The following is a 20,281-nucleotide window of genomic DNA, read 5'->3' on the forward strand; positions in this document are numbered from 1 at the left end:
CCAGATTCTGGGTGCACTCACATGCACACTTTTGGCAGAGATCTAATGTCCTTGCGTTATTCAGCCTGTGGGCGGCACGCTATTGTTGATTGACAGGCTTGAAGTACACACAGAATGCTATAGAATTATTGCCTTAATATTGTCTCTGAATGTTGATTTAGAAAGTGAGGAAACGAATATCATGTCTCATCTTAAAACGAACATAAAACAAACACAACAGCTTTTTACGCGAGCACATTTAAACTAAAGGATTAACACTTTCATTAACTTAAAACACTACTCCATATAGGAAATACAGACATGCCAGCTATTTACTGACCTGATGCAGACACATATAGCTGAAGCTGACTGATATAGTCTTGGTCTGGAGCGAGATAAGGTAACATAAAATAAGTGGGGCAGTCTCGAAACTGCCCAAATGGCTCTCAATTAGTGTGTTGCAGATCCACTTTTCACAACAGATTTACATTGTAAAATTTGTGGGGCGCTATTGAGTTAGGAAGGACACCGGCACAACTGCCCCACTTAGTATAATTTTACATGCCTGCCAAAGCTTGTGATGAATTTTAATATATCCTGCGCATTTAAAATTGTCAAGAAATATTTGTTGCCGAATGCTGAACACATTTACAGTTTATTATTTATTCCGTTTATATAGAGGTCTGTGTTTTGGGTGAATATTTTGGTGGGGCTCTGCCCCACCTGCCCTTACAGATGAGCCGTGCCTTGTAGTGGCTCTGCTTCTTCATTTCCGAAGTCTACCCTGCAAAACCGATGTTAATTGCAGGAGGGGGATACTGAGTGGAGGACACCCTAAAACAACCCTGTGATTCTTATTTAACACACAATTCCAAGATCTCTTCTATGCTGCCTCCCTGCCTCACTTTTCCAGCTGCCAAGTATAATTCCAACAAACTTATTTTTTTACACCTCCCTACTATATATCCAGAACAAACCCCACAAGACAAATGCGGCTCCCCTCCAAAAACCAAAAGCACCTCCCACGCAATACATTGCCTTTTTGCCTCATTTTCTCTCCAATCTTTATTTTGTGTTGCAATGAAAGCAAAGAAAAACCCTCTCTAAGAAAATAATTTTCTCACTTGCATTGTGAAACTCCTCTCACAAAAAAACAAATAAATTCTATAGAAACTCTTTCAGAAAACAAAAGTTACATATTTTGGTGTCCATCTGTTTTCCCCTCTATTTCTATGTACAGACCCAGTAATAGCAGCTATGCCTGAGGCTCAGAGAAACAAACCTCCCTGTCTGGAACCATTACAAAGTCATCATAGTCAATGAGTTCTTAAGACCATTAATAGGTCATTTTCAAGGAAACAGAATGCTCCTTTATGGATTCCAATCCAGCCAGACCACCCGCATGACCCAGATTTACACATTTGGACTTTTCTACACATGCTACATGAATAAAACAGAATATTTACTTTCTTAAGAGTCATCACAGTAATGTACTATTCCATGAATTAGACATAACATGAAAAGCACATGACAAATCCAACTATACAATTTTACTTTATTATTATTATTTTTTTTTTTGTGTGGCAATTTTACTTCAAATTGTAATTCAAATGTACTTCAAACTTCAAAATGTGATCCGCATCTGAAACATCTTTCCGCATCTTTCATTTATTTCCAATTTATTTTTGAATCCCGATTCCCATCCAACCACCTGCTTTTTAGAGATCAGGCAATCGGGCAAGTTTTGGTATACATTTCCACACTGTAATTCATTAGAGTACGCATGGATCTACACCGGATCGACAAGAAATAGTAGTTCATCCAGGTATCTGTGGGACGGTCATTTCAGCTTACTATATTTGGGACTAATTCTAACATCAGATATTATTAAAGGAACGCTCCACTATTTTTGAAAATAGGCTCATTTTCCAACTCCCCTAGAGTGAAACAGTTGAGTTATACCGTTTTCGAATCCATTCAGCCGATCTCCGGGTCTGGCGTAACACTTTCATCTGCAGCTTAGCATAGATCATTGAATCTGATTAGACCATTCACATCTCGCTCAAAATGACCAAAGAGTTTCAATATTTTTCCTATTTAAAACTGGAATCTTCTGTAGTTACATCGTGTACTAAGACCGACGGAAAATGAAAAGTTGCGATTTTCTAGGCCGATATGGCTAGGAACTATACTCTCATTCCGGCGTAATAATCAAGGAACTTTGCTGCCGTACCATGGGTGCAGCAGGCGCAATGATATTACGCAGCGCCTGAAAATAGGCTAACTTCCGCCAACATAACCAACGTGACCACCTGCTTGCACAGGGAGCGTGCCTTCCGTTGGAAGTTACCTAGCTGGGGACTATTTTTAGGCGCTGCCTAATATCATTGTGCCTGCTGCACCCATGGTACAGCAGCAAAGTTCCTTGATTATTACGCCGGAATGAGAGTATAGTTCCTAGCCATATCGGCCTAGAAAATCGCAACTTTTCATTTTCCGTCGGTCTTAGTACACGATGTAACTACAGAAGAGTCAAGTTTTAAATAGGAAAAATATCGAAACTCTTTGGTCATTTTTTAGCGAGATGCTAACGGTCTAATCAGATTCAATGATCTATGCTAAGCTGCAGCTAAAAGTGCTACCGCCAGACCCAGAGATCGGCTGAATGGATTCGAAAACGGTAAAACTCAACTGTTTAACTCTAGTGGAGTTGGAAAATGAGAATATTTTCAAAAATAGTGGAGTGTTCCTTTAAGGGCAGATAGCATGCAAAATGGGAAGTAGGGATTGTGTGCACTTACATCAGGATTAGAGAGTTTACTGATATCAGGATACAGATAATAAGTAATTCCAGTTGCAGCTCCTGGCAGTGTCACTCCTCTGATGAAAAGGATGAACAGCATTAAGTAGGGGAACGTAGCAGTGAAGTACACAACCTGCAAAACAATGATGATACATACATATCATGTTAGTTAGGGTGAGCTGTACGTCCTCTTTTTCCCGGACACGTCTTGGCCAGGATTTCTATATTGCCTAAAATATCCAGGTTTTGGCTTCGTTTTCCTGTTTTCATACTTGCTGTAGGTAATGATCGAAAAGTAGGCATTGTACATAATCGACCAATCGTGTCGCGTGAGAAGGTGGGATCTACAGAGAACGGTCAAAGTGATGCAATTATGCGTACATATTAGGTGTTCGATTTGAAGCTGCCCTGCGCAGACTGATCGGTGTATGACATCAAAGTACTGTGAGAGGGATTTGCAAGCATAAAGGAGCTGTCTGCTCTCTATAGCTCTTGTGGTACTTTGATATCATACACTGATTGGTCTGCGCATGGCTGCTTTAAGTCGAACACACCTATATACGCGTGTTTGCATCACTTTGACTGTTCTCTGTAGATCCAATCTTCTCACGCGCCATGATTGGTCGATTATGTACATTGGTCAAACTACTTTTCGATCAGCACCTTCAGCAAGTATGAAAACAGGAAACAAAACCTGGATATTTTAGGCAATATAGAAATGGCCAGAGCGTGTCCGGGAAAAAAGAGGACGTATGGTCACCCTATGTTAGTTGACTTTTCTAAAATATCCCAGTCCCATCTCGATCTTTCAGCAGTGTTACATATATAAACGAGATTCCCATAGACTAGCAGCCACATGCAGAAAATAGACATTTAGCCATTAGCGCATTAGCTATTAACCGCTTAGCCATGTTCTAAGCAACCACTCAAAACACCTTAGCAAACATTCAGAATGCCACAGAAACCACTCTGAACATTAAATGGATTAGCTAATACTGGGAAACTCCAACATTGCATCGGCACATTTTTCACAAACAAGCTCAATGCACATTTCTTCTGAAAAATATTGTTACTTAACATGTTCTCTTTTATTTACTTTTTATGTAGAGATTGCAAGTTGATATTTAGCATTTTGTTCAAACTAGATTTTCTGAGGAAAATAAGTGTGTGGGGCTTGAACGTACAAAGCTAACTGCTATTATGATAAGGTGTTGTGGGTGGTTGCTAGTACTGTATGTTGCTATACAGTTGCTAAGGTATGCTGAATGCATGCCTGATAGCACACATATGCAGAGATGTCTATTTGATGACAGTGTTTTTGTGTGGAAAATCTATTTTTTCAGAGCATTTGCATCTGCAATATGTCTTTAAAATGTTTTCTGTCTGAAGTTAAATATACATTTAAAAAAACAACCCAGGCTCTTTGGAAAAAAACATACCTGTGGTGACATTTCTTTAAAATTATTATGTTGCTACTTGCATGTTGAAATGTCAAGTAAATGGTGCTAAAAGCATGTTCAGTTTATCTGAAACAGATGAACATGAAACTGGCAACATTTTTTTACGTTGGTTGTTATATGTATCATGTCAGTTTGGAAATTAAATGTCCGATGAGTGGTGTCAAAAGGTTAATAGTGATGCTGTAGAAGTATTGTTCATTCTTAGTTCATGTTAACTAAATTAGTTAACTAATGTTAATGAATAAACCTTATTGTAAAGTATTACCAACCTAACTGATAATGTTAACAAAAGCAAACGTGAGATAAAAAAGCAATTTATGAAGCAACCTTGTCGTTTTAGCTTCTACAAGCTTTTAAGCTCCTTTATTATAATTCATGTTTCATGGGAATTGTACCTTAGCGCTCTGGATTACATCCAGCTATACTAGGTGAGCTACAGAGCAAGTTTACTACTTTAGAAAAGCAATGAAATTATACTGGTTATGTGATGTACACATCAAAATTTTCTAGTTTACAAATCATGCACTATGGTAAAAGTGTTTTGAGATCAAAACATAGTATTGTGCAAGGAACTGTGTGAAAATAAGTCTACATTAATTAATAATTAGCCTTGTAATCATTATCGGTGATACTACATTGGATGGTGTGTGTGTGGCTGCCAGCTGTTGCTAAAATGGTTTGAATGACTTAGAATGTTACTATTTGATTGTAAATGTGTTCTGAGTGGTTTATTGGGAATTGCAAGGTTGCTAGAGTGTTATGGGTGGTTGCTCAAAAGAATACATAGATTCTGGTCCCTAGATATGGCTCAGGTCATTCACTGTAAGTCTATGGGTTTTTACAGTGTTTGTTTATGGTAATTAAAATTATGACATTGTTTACTCTTGATTATTTCATTGACAGACACATGTGCATGAGTATCAGCTGACCTTGCCTGTGGTCTTGACTCCTTTAAAAATGCAGAAATAACAGATAACCCAAGCCAAAAGAAGACACATGGCAAGATCAGCATTTACAGTCCCCAGACCACCACTGTTTGCCACCCGCAACATACGATGGCTGAGGGTACACACAAAAACACACACATATTATAAACATCACATTTTCATTTTAGTTCCATGCATGTCAAGACTCAAAGTTTTAGATTTCTAGTTTTAGGATAAACCTAGGCCCACAATCACAAAAATTCCCATGATAGATGTATCTTTGCCGTGATTTAGTTTGGTGGGTTTTAGTTTAGGAAACTGCACAAACTATAAACATGTTGTTTTCATTTAATTCACTGGCTCTGTGGTTCAGCCCAGATTTCTCAATATCCCATGTCTTCCTGATGAAACATTAAAAGTCTCTGTCTCACAGATGTTGGATGTTTTTCATTTTTTCCCACCCTGTTAAGGGTAGGGGTTATCTAACTCATAGTCCAGGACTTGGAAGACAACTAACCCTAAATTAAGTGAGTTTTCTGAATAGTTTCTAAAGTAGCTGACTGACACTAAAGCAAGTTCCACGTTGTTAAAATGGAAAATGTGCAGTTGTTTTTATAAGGATGTGAGTTATAAAGTCAGAACTGCATGAAATAGTCGAAATTGCATGTTATAAAGTCTGAATTTTGAGATATAAACTTGCATTTCTGAGAAATAAAGTCAGAATTACTAGATAAAAACTCACAATTCTGTATTTTTATCTCAGAATTGTAAGATATAAACCCGCAATTGCAATTCCGAGGAAAAAAAGACAATTTTCTTACAATTGCAAGTTTATATCTCGCAATTCTGACTTTATTTTTCACAATTATAGTTATATAGCCATAAAGTTATAAAGTCCATTAAAGAGCTATAAACTCAGAATTGTGATATAAAGTCACATTTGCATGTTATAAACTCATAATTGCAAGAAATAAAGTCGCAATTATGATTTGTAAAGTTATAAATTGCATGTTATAAATTCACAATTGCAAGATATAAACTTGCAATTCTGAGAAATAAAGTCAGAATAGCAAACTGAACTGATTCTGAGGGAAAAAAAGAAAATTTTCTTAGAATTGCGAGTTTATATCTCACAATTCTGACTTTAATTCTCAGAATTACAAGTTTGTAAGTCAGAATTGCGAGATATAAACTTTCTTTTTAAAAAGATAAAAAGAAAAAAGTAAGAATTGTGAGTTTATATTTGTGAATTTGTAACATTTATAACTCGCAATTGCGAGTATATATCTCACAATTCTGACTTTACAACACACAATTGCAAAAAATAAAATAAAAATAAAAGTCTGAATTTCGGGTTTATTTCTCGCATTTCTGACTTTATAACTCATAATTGTGAGTTTATATCCCATAATTTATATCAGAAATGCAAGTTTATTACACACAATTCTGAGGAAAAAAAGTGAGAATTGTAAGATGTAAACTCACAATTGTGGGGGGGGGGGAAACCCTCAGAATTGTGAGATAAAAGTCACAGTTTTTACTTTTTTAAATTTTTATTTAGTGGTGGAAACAGGCTTCCATAGCTATTGCTGCCTCACACGTAAAAATGACAGTAACCTGTAACTTAATGTAATCATCATAGGCTAATTTGTAAACAAACAAACAAATTAATTAATGAATTGGTTGTTCTGGGTGGTATCTAGAGTGTTGTTATTAAGTTGCTGAAGCCAGCTTTGATTTTCCACTGGCTGTTACATCTCACACATAACATAAAAGTTTGAAACTGCATTGTAACAATCACAATTTTAAATCGTAACAGAGTTTTGAGTGTAGGTTGCTGAGACTCAAAATAAATGTGTGGCACTAATGCATATACAGTATTTGAAATGTTTAAGTAGCAGATGATGTAACTTACAACCAGTAGTCTTGTTCTGGGGAGATCACTTTAAAAGGCGGCCATTCGGATTCATTTTGAAAACTGATGAAAGAAAGACATAAAGAGAGCTTTTCAAGGGAATTCTTTTCAAACAAAACAGCTGTTTCTGTGTTGTGATAAGTTATACACACTAAGCTTGGTCTTCCTATTTCTAATTTGAAACACTCTGCTGAAGAAAAAAAAAAAGCCTAATCCAGCCTTAATGGTTTGCTTGTCTTAGCTGGTTTAGGATGGTCTAGTTGATTTGCAAATAATGTTTTAAGCTATTTTCTTCCTGCAGCAGACAGAAAAACACAAAACTTATAATATGAAGAGCTGTGTAATATTAAGTTTAGAACATATACATTAAAGGATTTCAGTGAAATGTAAAAAAAAAAACTTTTTATTATTAGGCCTTGTTTAAATACACCTGCATCTGTCTGTGTTCTTTTGGTTTTCCTGTTAGATGAGTCCAAACAAAGAATACATAATGCATTACAAAAGGGTCTTTGTTTAGGCAACTTTTCCAACAAATATGTCTGAAATCATCTAAAGCCTGAATCCAAAGAACATCTTCCATGACCCTGTAAACATCCGGGAGAACAACAGACAGTACAAGTGTTTTGATTTTGTACTCTGTTGTTAAGTGAGGTTACCTCATGCTGTAGTTGTCATGTTTATCCGTTTCATTGTAGAGGAAAGACCAGTCAGTGTCAGGTCTGTGTAAACCTGTGTAGGTAACACTTATATTGTGGCAGTTAACTGTTGATAAAATGAGAGATCAAAGTTAACTCTAAATTTATCTTAGATTAAATTCAGTAATGATGAGTTTATATTTACAATATTATTAGTTTTAATATGTATGTTATTTATTAATAATTCTATATTTTAGAGAATAATGGCAGAACTCATTGCCATTGTTTAGAACAGGGGTGTCCAAACTCGGTACTGGAGGGCCACTGCCCTGCAGACTTTAGCTCCAACTTGCCTCAACACACCTGTAGTTTACCTAGTAAGATCTTGATTAGCTGGTCCAGGTGTGTTTTATTGGGGTTGGAGCTAAACTCTGCAGGAGGCCCTCTAGGACCGAGTTTGGACACCCCGGGTTTAGAATAACCAATTAACTATATGTTTTACATTTTCTGAAGAAAGTGATAAAAGAAAAAAAACGGTAACTTCTAATTGCAACTTTGTATCTTACATTTACAACTTTACTTCTCATAATTACGACTTTGGTTGTTGTAATTACTACTTTATTCCTTGTAATTGTAACTTTATATCTCAAAATTACAACTTTATTTCTCATAACTGCGACTTTAGTTCTTGAAATTGTGACTTTATTTCTTGTAATTGTGACTTCATATCTCACAGTTGCAAATTTATTTATTGTAATTGTGCCTTAATTTCTTGTAGTCATGACTTTGTTACAATTGCAACTTTTATTTTTTTTTTGCAATGGCACTTTTAATTCTAGTTGCAATTTTATTTCTTGTAATTGTGGGTATATCTTACAACTGCAAGTATTTCTCATAAACAGAATTAATTTCTTGTAATTGTGGCTTTATTTCTCTTTGCAACTTTATTTCTTGTAACTGCAACTTTTATCTCACAATTGCAACTTTATTTCTCATGATTGCGACTATTTTTTGTAATTGCAACTTTATAATTCTGACATTTTCTCATAATTGACTTTGCTTATTGTACCTGAAACTTGATTTCTTGTAATTGCGACTTTATCTCACAATTTCCATATCTCACAATGTATCTCACAATTCCAACTTTATTTTTTTTAATGTGACTTTATATCTTACAATGTGACTTCATATCTCATAATTGCAACTATCAAATCATTTTAAGTCTTACATTATACAGTTTCTCACAATCTGAATGTATTTCTTAATTGGAACTTTATCTCAAGATGAACTATTTTATTTTTATGCTAATGCAGAAACAGTCTTTCATATAAAAGTGATCATTTAGAAAAAAACAAATTCTCCTCAACAAACCACACATTGAAGAAGATGAGCTACAAACCAAAAGTTTGAAAAATCTCTAAGTGTGTACAATAGCATTAGTGATGCTTGTCTAAGCAAGAAACAGTTATTGATATTGTTAAGATTCAAAGCTGCAATGTTTGTGCCACTGGGCAAGTCTGAAATTGCCCGACAGTTATTCAGTGCCTTAAGCCTTTATGAATAGTGTTTATAAATACATTGCATGGTACATTAAACCACACCTGTGTTCCAATAATTGTCACAGGAAGTCCAAGGCAGAGTACTCCAGAAAGAGTTGAATAGATAAAACAGAGCCCAGGCCAGGACCACAATGTAATATATATTCAGATAAATCACTATAACTTGGGAGGCAACACCTACACCTGTGAACAAAAACTAAACAGTGAGAGAAATGCCAAATGTATAAAATAATAAAAAATAATACACACTGTCTTCAACAATCAGCTATGATATTACAGTACATTTAATTCCAGCAATTCAATACATGGACTCCATTTTTCATTGTAGATCCATTTATGAAAGCATAAGTCACCTTCAAACATGGGGCAGATTTTTCTCCAAGCAGTGATGCCCCCTTCACTAGTGTATTGACCTAACGCCGTCTCAAGGAAGAATATTGGGATTCCACAAAAGAAAAGAAAGATGAAATAAGGGATGAAGAAAACACCTAGGGAGACCATAACAGAAATTATTTAGTTATTAGTCATAATCTAGGGTGAAAATCTTGTTTCCATGATCTTTAAGGGCTGTAACAGAACATAGCAATAACATATCATTAAATAAGCACTGTTATACCGTAGCTTCTCTTGATCACATTTGAATAAGGAGCTTGAGGGTAAACGGTAGCAAACACAATAACTCAAAAACCTTTTTGATCTAAATTATTCATTTTTTAAACAAATATAACTTGTGCTTACTTATTTAGCAAAAATAAAATGATAATAATATTATTTTTATGATTTAGCTGAGAGACGCTCAGATAATAGTGGCTTAAAAATAAATAAAAAACGACAAATATAATAATAATATTTAAAGCACACATGGGTGAGATGAGTTCTCTGCCAAAGTTTAATTTATTGGCATGGGGATTTGAATAAACCCCTAAACCCAAGTATGAGCAAAAAAAAAAAAAGGTAATGTCAGCATGTGCTTGGGGAAAGAGAGCCATGATTTGTAACAAAAATTGCTTCTGAGCATTGCAGAAGAACACAGTGGACTATTGACTGAGTTAAAAGCCATGGGCTTCAGTTTTGATGTGCTGAATCTTAAAGGTCAAATCCATCTCTCTTCGCAGAGGTTTAAAACGCCTTTCTTTCTTTCTGTTACACTTCTTCTTCAACACTCTCTCTATCATAAACTTTCTCTTACCGCCTCCATTTTTGTAGCACAGGTAAGGGAAGCGCCACACGTTCCCCAGGCCGATAATCTCTCCAGCCATGGACAGCAGGAACTCAGTCTTGTTGGCCCATTTTTCTCTGGCCTCGGGTCTCTTTTCCACGCTCCCTTTCTGGCCCTCTGGCTCCATAGCTTCCGCATCAGCAATGCCTCCATCTCTAGTCTCCTCCATGGTCCCTTTCTATATTTATATATCTGTGAGCAGTCAGTTTATTACAAATTAGCCAATTAAAAGTCCATCAGCATGCAGAACAGTAAGTCTGCGTTTGTGGATAATTTCTTGCAAATAATTTTTTTTTTTTTTCAGTTGAATAAATGCATCAGATGTGCTTAAATTCAGTAAAATAATTAACACTTGAAACTTAAACATTTAGTGTAAAATGTGTATAAGTCTCCTCCAGACAAGCTGTTCGTCAAGAAATAACAGTTAACGATTTAATCATTTAATCTGCATAATCCAAAGAGAAATTATACATACCAGAAATAGTTTGAAAATGGATAATAAGTTAAAATCTGGACGAAAACATAACAAAACAGGGCTTACCAAAGTTTGTGGACAGCTCCCTCACATGCATGCGTAGAGTGTCAGAGCAGAGTGCAGTGTTCTCGAGTGTGCAGATCGCGGTGAGTGGGAGAGGGCGTGACATATGGGTGTCATGTAGCGCTACAATCTGGACTACACGCCATGTGCAAAGATTGAACTGCTTATTTTTCTCGTTTTATACAAGCGTTTGTGTTTACTGTACATAATATAAAATGTTATTACTATTATTTTAATAATATACAGTAATTAATAGACTTACAGTGTTCATTGGATTGGACAAAATAGTTTGTGCATTATATTTTCAATTTTAATCAATTTTAATTTTGTTTCATTATTTAATTTTTATTGTAAAGCCATGGATGGATGGATGGATTGGACGGACGCTGAATTATGTGATGTTTACGTCTGACATCTACCGTTGGATTGAGGAATAGCGCATTCAAAAACTGGAAAGATACTCAAACATGCAAAGCATGCAAGAGAAAATTCAAATGACCACTTAATCAAAGTTGCAATACTAAAAATTAACGTTATTATAGTCTGCAACAAAACTATTTTCTACGTTATAATTAAGTGGGATCCCATTGTTGCTCTTGATTTCACGTTATGTAAACTAACTCTAGCCTATAGGCTACCTAAAAATTTTAAATGGCTGAAGTAAATCAAGTATCCTATTAATTAAGTATTAATAGTTCTAAAATAATAAAGCGTTACACTTATGTATTTATTTATTTGCTTGTCTAATGATGAATCTGATAATAAAGAGTTAGATAATAGTGTAACATTTATTTGTTTGGCTGAAAATTTACCTCAGTGCTAAAATACTTTATCTCCACTTCAGAATATCTCTTCCAGATGCAAAGGTGTAGGCTACCTCCTTCTGTTTTTGGTTAGGTATTATTTTTGAATTATATATATATATAATTATTATTGTTATTATTAAAGTACAAGTTCTTAGTTGACCGACGCATGACGTCAATATCGGCGAATGCGGAAGTAGAGCGAACAACAACCTCAAGCAGAGATATTGAGGAAAACAAAACAAACAGTATGCAGACAGGACCGATGCTTCCTCGAATTTAGATGAATTCAACGTCATTTATAACTTAAAGAGGAAAAAAGCTTTTTCGAAAGGTATTCACAATACATTAATACAGTGAAATGCTAAATCATAATCTAAATTAAAAAGTGCATTTGATCATTTCACATGTTTGTTGAACAAATGTCTTCCATGAATGAGATCGCGACGACCGGTGAAAGCGAAGTAAATGAACTAGATGAGTAAAGTTTGTAAACAATCTGATGCTGGCTTGAGAAAGTATGAACGTTTAACATATTTTAAAACGATAGTCTGTGTGACGTTTACGTCACTGACACCAAATCAACATAAATAAAAAAAGACTATGATCATTTCAGCATGTTTTAGTAAAGAAAATATTGAATGAGATCGCGACTTGTGGAATCAAATCATAACAATGATTGACGCAGGCTAGTTATTGATGAAAGCATGTTGTCATGCACTTAAAAGGTGGCTAGATGGTCATATTTGTGTATTTGCTTTGTATTTGCTTTGAGGATGGACTGTAAGACCACTATCGAGCATTTGGAGAGCTCAGAAGACCTCCAGAAGCCCGCTGATGAAGGGTCATGTGAGGAGGAAATGGACATATCAGAGGCAAAGTGGCGCTGGTTCTACCTTGCCGAGTGTGGCGTCTGGCATATGTTTGAAGTATGTACTGCCTTTTATCAGCCTGATAGATTAGACTAATATGAATGGCAGTTCATAAGTTGGCTTTTTGCTGATCACATCATGCTGTTTTCCTTTTCACTACAGGAAGTTCCCAGCACAGGTTGTTCTGTTACCAATGAGCAAATTGAACAAAACTACATCAAGAATCAGCATGCTTCAATGGACTTCTATACTGCTAAATATACATATAAATTAGACTTTTCTGGTCGGTTACCAAACAAAGCACACATTTGTGTTATTTATCTAGATTTGTGGTCATAAATGGCTTGGAGGGGGTGTGATATGCATCTGTCATTTCTCTTTTCATCTTTTCAACTATATCATATGACTAGATATGAAACAAGTCAATGTGACTACTGGAAAAGAAAGGCCAATTAAAAGGGCGTTGCATTCAGCTACTGACTTTAGGTGAGCTCAGTTATCCAGCTTTTATATTTATTTATTTATTTTTAATTGTTAAATTGGTATTGTACTTTTGTATTATTTATTATTTTATATTAAATCATTATCTAAAAATGTCTTTAAAATTTTGTGTTTCATAGATTTATCTGTGATAACCCAGCCCTTCCTGTACCCAGTAACTGGGAAAGAGTTAATACAGAGGAACCCTATCAGGTAGGGGCGTAAGAAAATATCGATACACTTGAGTATCGCTATATTTTGTCTGGCGATACTGTATCGATTCTCAAAAATGCAATATCGATATTTATATTAAAAAAAAAATCATGGCAGTTGTTTCGTTTTGAGTTTATATCCCGACAAAAGTCATGCGGTGTGTAAAATGTACAATGTACAATGCCAACGTCAAATATTCAAAGAACACACACGTCTGCGGTGCATTACGGCTTCGCTAAAGTAGGGTGACTATACGTCCTCTTTTTCCTGGACATGTCCTCTTTTTGGACCTTGAAAAATGCGTCCGGCCGGGTTTTCTAAATCGCCCAAAATGTCGGGGATTCGGCTTTTGTTTTCTACAGTCGTCAATCATTGTGTGCATTTTTGTATTAGAGCTCTGAAGAAGACTGTGTCCAGTCCCGCCCACTCCCACAAACATTCTAATATTGCATATAATTTTCGCGCATCAGGGGGCCGCTATCAATATGCGGAGAATATAATCTCTTATGAATGAGCGCTCGCTGTTCACTTTCACTTTTGATTTTGCGATCACGCACGCTCTGTGTAAAGGAAGGTCAGATATTTGTCAATGAGTTCAGGATCTGTTGAGCAGCAAATCCTCCAGCATGATCTTGTCAGCCATCTCTCCTCTCAACCCGTGATCAGTCAAATCTGACTCCTGCAGCTCGTGTTGGATGCAGGGTTGTCAAGTCGCGTTTTTTTTTTTTTTTTTCTCGATGGAATTGGGCTACTTTTAAACTGTTGCCATGGCTTGATTTTCCCCCGTGTGTTAAAGGTTTGAAATGTTGCAAAAATAACATTTGACTGAAATGCTTGTATTGAAACATTTTGCAAATATTTCAAACACAAAACTTGTTCTAGATGTTAAGTTTTGTGAAGGATGGCCACTGGTAGGAAGCTTTTTAGATGATACATATGCTTAACAGTGACTGTAAAATATGTATATTAGGTATGGAAATTAAATATTTTGAGTTTTGATATTTGAGATTGCGCTACTTTGTGCGCTTTGGGCATTACTGTAACCACCAACCAACCAGCCCCCTGCCCCACCCGCACACGCTGTCCTCTTTTTGGAAGACTAAAATATGGTCACCCTAGCTAAAGATGGGCACCTAGTCTATTTTTGATGGACGCCGCGTCCAAGCCGCACATAATTAGATAACTGAGGATGTGTTTAAAACGACTAAAACGGCTACAAATCTTTTATCCTTGACGTTCATAACTAGAATTTGATATGATGGAAGTCATGAAGCGCACTTTTACTTTTGGAGTGAATTTGCATTTATTTTTCTCCACCGTATTCACACACTGACATTCTCCATGCACGTGTGTGTGTGTGTGTTCACGTGTGCTCATGTTCTTCACACAGTTCTTCATGTTCTTCCTGCAAGCACTTTATTTTTCATTGATATTAAGCAGATGTAATTATTTTATTCAGATCAAAATGTTATGACATTGTATTTTACAATTTTTAACTTAAACTGTTAAGGGTCTAAAACTATATATGGTCTGTTTATAACAGCCCCCCCCCCCCTTACTCGTACTACACAAAAAGTGGTTCAGTGACATTGAATGTTACCGGGACTAATTAATGCAAATGCAGATCCCACTGTGTTCTGGTTAAATAACTTTTTTTTTTTTAAGATTTGCATATGTTGAAGTGTTCTTAATGACAGCTTTCCTAAAATGATCCTTTTCCTAATATAAGAAATATCCCAATATATCGCCTTGCTTACAGTATCGAAACATATCGTATTGCAACCCCTGTATTGTGATACGTATCGTATCGCTAGATTATTGCCGATACACAGCCCTACTATCAGGTATACAAAGAGAAAGTTAAATTAATGATTACTTTTAATGACACAGAATGACTTTTGACTGTGGGACTGTGACTGTTTCTGTCCAGCTAATTGCTATATGCAGCGATACGTTTGAGTACAAAGAAGTGGCCCGGTTATATGAGAGAACCATGAGCCAGCCCATCAGATCCATTCAAAGAGTACAGAACCTGGACCTGTGGGAATTTTTCTGCAGGTTGGTTAATTTTATTTTTTATTTTTTTGCAATAATGTCTGTCTGGCTGCTTATTATCACGCTTATACAAGGCTTCTTAGCAAATATATTATTATAATTGTTTAATTTTTATGTAACTTTTTTTTTTTTTACCATTTCAGTTATGACAGAATTCAGTCATAAAATGTTAAATAAAAATATATGAATAAATGTAAATGTGTTACAGGAAAAAGGCCCAGTTGAGAAAGATAAAACGTGTTTTAGACGTTGAAGAAAAGATGCTTTTTCATGGAACTGGTCACAGCAACATACAGGCCATATGCACATACAACTTTGATTGGCGTCTCACAGGAAGCCATGGCGACGTCTATGGCAAAGGTATAGTTCATAATTATTTCTGCATTAAAATGATAATTTATCTAAAAATGAAAAGGGTCTCATAATTTACGCATCTTCCTGTCAATCCAAGCCTGTATGACTTCTGTATTCCATTGAACACAAAAGGAGACATGCTTATAGAAGCCCATTTCTGCCATACAAGAAAAACAAAAAAAAATAATGCTTTGGTAAATCATAATTATGACAAAAATATCATGCATTTTGGGATACTAACTAGAAATGATGACATAAAAGACATTATGAAATGCCATGTCGAAATTATAAGATAAAAAGTAGTAATTATGACAAAAGTCAAACATAATGTCATAATTGTGCTTTTTTATCATAATTGATTTTTTTTTCCTCAGTTAAGTCATAAATATGACTTTATTTTAACATTTTGATCGTTTACGTCAAACTTCCTTATGACTTAGTTTCTCATAATTCCAACTTTTTATCTCTAATTATTAGATAAAAGTTGATTATGAGATAACTTTGTCATAATTGGCTATATTATAATTCCAAATATGATAGTATAGAAAGTCAAATATAGAAAGTCATAATTATGTCTTATCTCATTATTACTTTTTAGCTCATAATTTACTTTCATTTATTCATTTTTAAATGTAATAATATTGACTTAGTATGCCATAATTTTGATTATATCAAAAGTATACATAATATACCAAAGAATGATTTTGTTTTTCTAATGTGATGGAATTTGACTTTCTTATTGGAATAAAACTTTGCCTTTTTTGCCATTAGGGTTATTGTAAGCATATCAATACTGATTTGATTCCATTTTGATTAGTAATTATAGAATCATTTTATATTATATAAATACAATTTCTGTCTTTACAGGAAGCTATTTTGCACGTGATGCGAGGTATTCAAGCAAGTTTTGTCATTCAACTAGCAAGCACAACTTTATCCTACAGAGACATGGTCTAGCGCCCCCTGTTTTCCAGAGTGACCCACCGTACAAGTGCATGTTCCTGGCACGGGTTCTAGTTGGGGAATATAATTGCTATATGCAGCGATACGTTTGAGTACAAAGAAGTGGCCCGGTTATATGAGAGAACCATGAGCCAGCCCATCAGATCCATTCAAAGAGTACAGAACCTGGACCTGTGGGAATTTTTCTGCAGGTTGGTTAATTTTATTTTTTATTTTTTTGCAATAATGTCTGTCTGGCTGCTTATTATCACGCTTATACAAGGCTTCTTAGCAAATATATTATTATAATTGTTTAATTTTTATGTAACTTTTTTTTTTTTTACCATTTCAGTTATGACAGAATTCAGTCATAAAATGTTAAATAAAAATATATGAATAAATGTAAATGTGTTACAGGAAAAAGGCCCAGTTGAGAAAGATAAAACGTGTTTTAGACGTTGAAGAAAAGATGCTTTTTCATGGAACTGGTCACAGCAACATACAGGCCATATGCACATACAACTTTGATTGGCGTCTCACAGGAAGCCATGGCGACGTCTATGGCAAAGGTATAGTTCATAATTATTTCTGCATTAAAATGATAATTTATCTAAAAATGAAAAGGGTCTCATAATTTACGCATCTTCCTGTCAATCCAAGCCTGTATGACTTCTGTATTCCATTGAACACAAAAGGAGACATGCTTATAGAAGCCCATTTCTGCCATACAAGAAAAACAAAAAAAAATAATGCTTTGGTAAATCATAATTATGACAAAAATATCATGCATTTTGGGATACTAACTAGAAATGATGACATAAAAGACATTATGAAATGCCATGTCGAAATTATAAGATAAAAAGTAGTAATTATGACAAAAGTCAAACATAATGTCATAATTGTGCTTTTTTATCTCATAATTGATTTTTTTTTCCTCAGTTAAGTCATAAATATGACTTTATTTTAACATTTTGATCGTTTACGTCAAACTTCCTTATGACTTAGTTTCTCATAATTCCAACTTTTTATCTCTAATTATTAGATAAAAGTTGATTATGAGATAACTTTGTCATAATTGGCTATATTATAATTCCAAATATGATAGTATAGAAAGTCAAATATAGAAAGTCATAATTATGTCTTATCTCATTATTTTGACTTTTTAGCTCATAATTTACTTTCATTTATTTATTTTTAAATGTAATAATATTGACTTAGTATGCCATAATTTTGATTATATCAAAAGTATACATAATATACCAAAGAATGATTTTGTTTTTCTAATGTGATGGAATTTGACTTTCTTATTGGAATAAAACTTTGCCTTTTTTGCCATTAGGGTTATTGTAAGCATATCAATACTGATTTGATTCAATTTTGATTAGTAATTATAGAATCATTTTATATTATATAAATACAATTTCTGTCTTTACAGGAAGCTATTTTGCACGTGATGCGAGGTATTCAAGCAAGTTTTGTCATTCAACTAGCAAGCACAACTTTATCCTACAGAGACATGGTCTAGCGCCCCCTGTTTTCCAGAGTGACCCACCGTACAAGTGCATGTTCCTGGCACGGGTTCTAGTTGGGGAATATACACTGGGCCACCCCCAGTACTGCAGACCGCCTTCCAAAGACATGAGCATTGGCAACTTTTTTGACAGCTGTGTGGATGACATGATGAGCCCGAAGATCTTTGTTATATTCGACAACAACCAGATCTATCCGGAATACCTGATTGAATTTTACTGACATCAAAGACCAAAAGAAAAGCTGTGAATTTTCAAAAGAATGAACAGTGTTTTCATTCTAATGAACTTACTGTGGTTGTGAGAGTTGTAGAGCAGAGTACTGTAACAGTGCTGAGGCCGGTTACGGCAAAAGTGCCTTTGGTGAAAAACTATGAATGGAAAATATACTGTGTCTAGGGGGCAGAGTTAAAACAAATTTACAGTTTATATGAATTATATGGTCAATTTTATGTTTTTATAACGTTTATTTAAATGTTCTAGCCAACTGGTTACACTGCAAAAAAAAAAAAAAAAAATTGTAAATGACTGGCAGCTACGGCTGCCAAACAAAAACCGTAAAATTTAAGTAAAATATCTTAATTGAAAAAGTGCAAAAACAATAATTTTACAGAAATTTTCATTAAAGGTTTTACAGAAAAATTTTAAAAAATGTTATTTTACAGATGTTTCCTTGTTTCAATTATGATATTTTACTTTAATGTTACGGTTTTTGTTTGGCAGCCATAGCTGCCAGTCATTTACCATTTTTTTTACGGGACTTTTTTTATGGTGTAAGACATTGATTTATATGAAAAATGCAGGTTGATTCATTCATTTGAAAATTAGAATGAAATGAAATTAAGTATATTCATAATAAATGAATTATGTATCATTTTAAAGGGGTCATATGATGCGATTTCATTTTTTCCTTTCATTTGATTCATTAACACTAGGTAAACAGAGTTATGTTTTTTTAAGTTTGTACATGTAATATTTTTTTATTACTATTATTTTTCATAGCCTCTCCATAATTCTCTACCTCTTGTCATATATTTTCAAAAACAAAGACAAATAAACTATGATTGCCAGGAGTTTTAAACACCCATATGTTTGAAATGGAAAATGGATGATGTCTTTAAATTGTGATGCAATGGATGTAGTGACAGATCTTTTCTTCCATATTGTGACGTACATCCAAGTAAAGCAGATTATTGTAAAAAAAAATTTTTTTAAAAGCTGGACGGGGACTTGGTTTTACCCATTGGTTGTTCATTGGACGGAGGCAGATCAAAATGAACGTTTTAAAATTAATACTTACAATGTCAAAATAAACATTTATATATATATTTAAAAAAATATATACATTTAAAAAAGAAGAATCACTAAATTATAGCACTACACATTCAAAAAGTATTATTAAAAAAAATTAAACGTTTGTCCTCTGCCCATTCATTAATTGCACATGTTGCCTAATTTAATATATATTTCAAACCAGCAATAACAGTGTGATACTATGTTAAATACCCTTTTGCCAAATAAATTTTTTCAGGTCTTCTGACAAAGCAAACAATGAAGCAATTTATGCACAGCATATTATTCCAATATAATGATCCATATTAAAGACGCACAGACACACACACACACTTTTAATTTATTTTCCAAAGGATTTATTTGTCAGCATCAGACCTGATTTACCAAACCACTTAACCATTTTTTATACAGTACTTTTTCAACTACCGTATTGGCCCGAATATAAGACGACCCTGATTATAAGACGACCCCCCCTTTTTCCAGATGTACCTTTTGGAAAAAGGCTTTTTAAAAACCAAATCTTGTTTTTTATCAGTAAAACACATTTTGTCTTCAATTATTTTCATATTGCATATTTTTCCTATTTTAATTTTTGTTTTGAAAGTATGGTAAAAACTGGTAAAATGTACCAACAATCACATTAAAAAAAATATACACTTTTTGATATACCAAATTTGTGCGCTATTTAAACCCGGATGATTGTAAC

At 34.4% G+C, this 20,281-nt stretch overlaps 2 protein-coding genes across 7 annotated transcripts in view; one reads left to right on the forward strand and one right to left on the reverse strand.

Moving 5' to 3' along the window:
- Positions 1–11,113, reverse strand: part of LOC107748473 (sodium- and chloride-dependent GABA transporter 2-like) — a 17,313-nt gene extending 6,200 nt beyond the window's left edge. For 2 of the 6 annotated variants that reach the window (XM_016563259.1, XM_016563264.1), the window contains exons 1-8: positions 11,038–11,113; positions 10,467–10,674; positions 9,631–9,765; positions 9,320–9,460; positions 7,740–7,845; positions 7,084–7,146; positions 5,172–5,301; positions 2,781–2,915 (exon numbers count right to left, since the gene is read on the reverse strand). In XM_016563259.1, coding sequence (XP_016418745.1) covers positions 2,781–2,915; positions 5,172–5,301; positions 7,084–7,146; positions 7,740–7,845; positions 9,320–9,460; positions 9,631–9,765; positions 10,467–10,665 — 909 coding nt within the window. In that variant the 5' untranslated portion in view covers positions 10,666–10,674; positions 11,038–11,113. Of the gene's footprint in view, positions 1–2,780; positions 2,916–5,171; positions 5,302–7,083; positions 7,147–7,739; positions 7,846–9,319; positions 9,461–9,630; positions 9,766–10,466; positions 10,689–11,037 lie in introns of those variants that run through there. The other 4 variants (XM_016563261.1, XM_016563260.1, XM_016563262.1 and 1 more) reach the window with 4 other exon arrangements.
- A 920-nt stretch (positions 11,114–12,033) lies between these two features.
- LOC107748476 (poly [ADP-ribose] polymerase 11-like) lies at positions 12,034–18,764 on the forward strand. Its single transcript, XM_016563266.1, has 9 exons — positions 12,034–12,171; positions 12,613–12,766; positions 12,872–12,992; positions 13,120–13,195; positions 13,330–13,402; positions 15,333–15,460; positions 15,666–15,817; positions 16,679–16,812; positions 18,323–18,764. The coding sequence occupies exons 2-9, from the start codon at positions 12,614–12,616 to the stop codon at positions 18,503–18,505; spliced, it is 1,020 nt and encodes a 339-aa protein (XP_016418752.1). The 5' UTR covers positions 12,034–12,171; position 12,613; the 3' UTR covers positions 18,506–18,764.
- Positions 18,765–20,281: the final 1,517 nt, after the last annotated feature.

This window comes from Sinocyclocheilus rhinocerous, unplaced genomic scaffold (assembly GCF_001515625.1).
Source record: "Sinocyclocheilus rhinocerous isolate Xijiao unplaced genomic scaffold, SAMN03320098_v1.1 scaffold78, whole genome shotgun sequence".
In the NCBI taxonomy this organism is placed as follows: Eukaryota; Metazoa; Chordata; class Actinopteri; order Cypriniformes; family Cyprinidae; genus Sinocyclocheilus; species Sinocyclocheilus rhinocerous.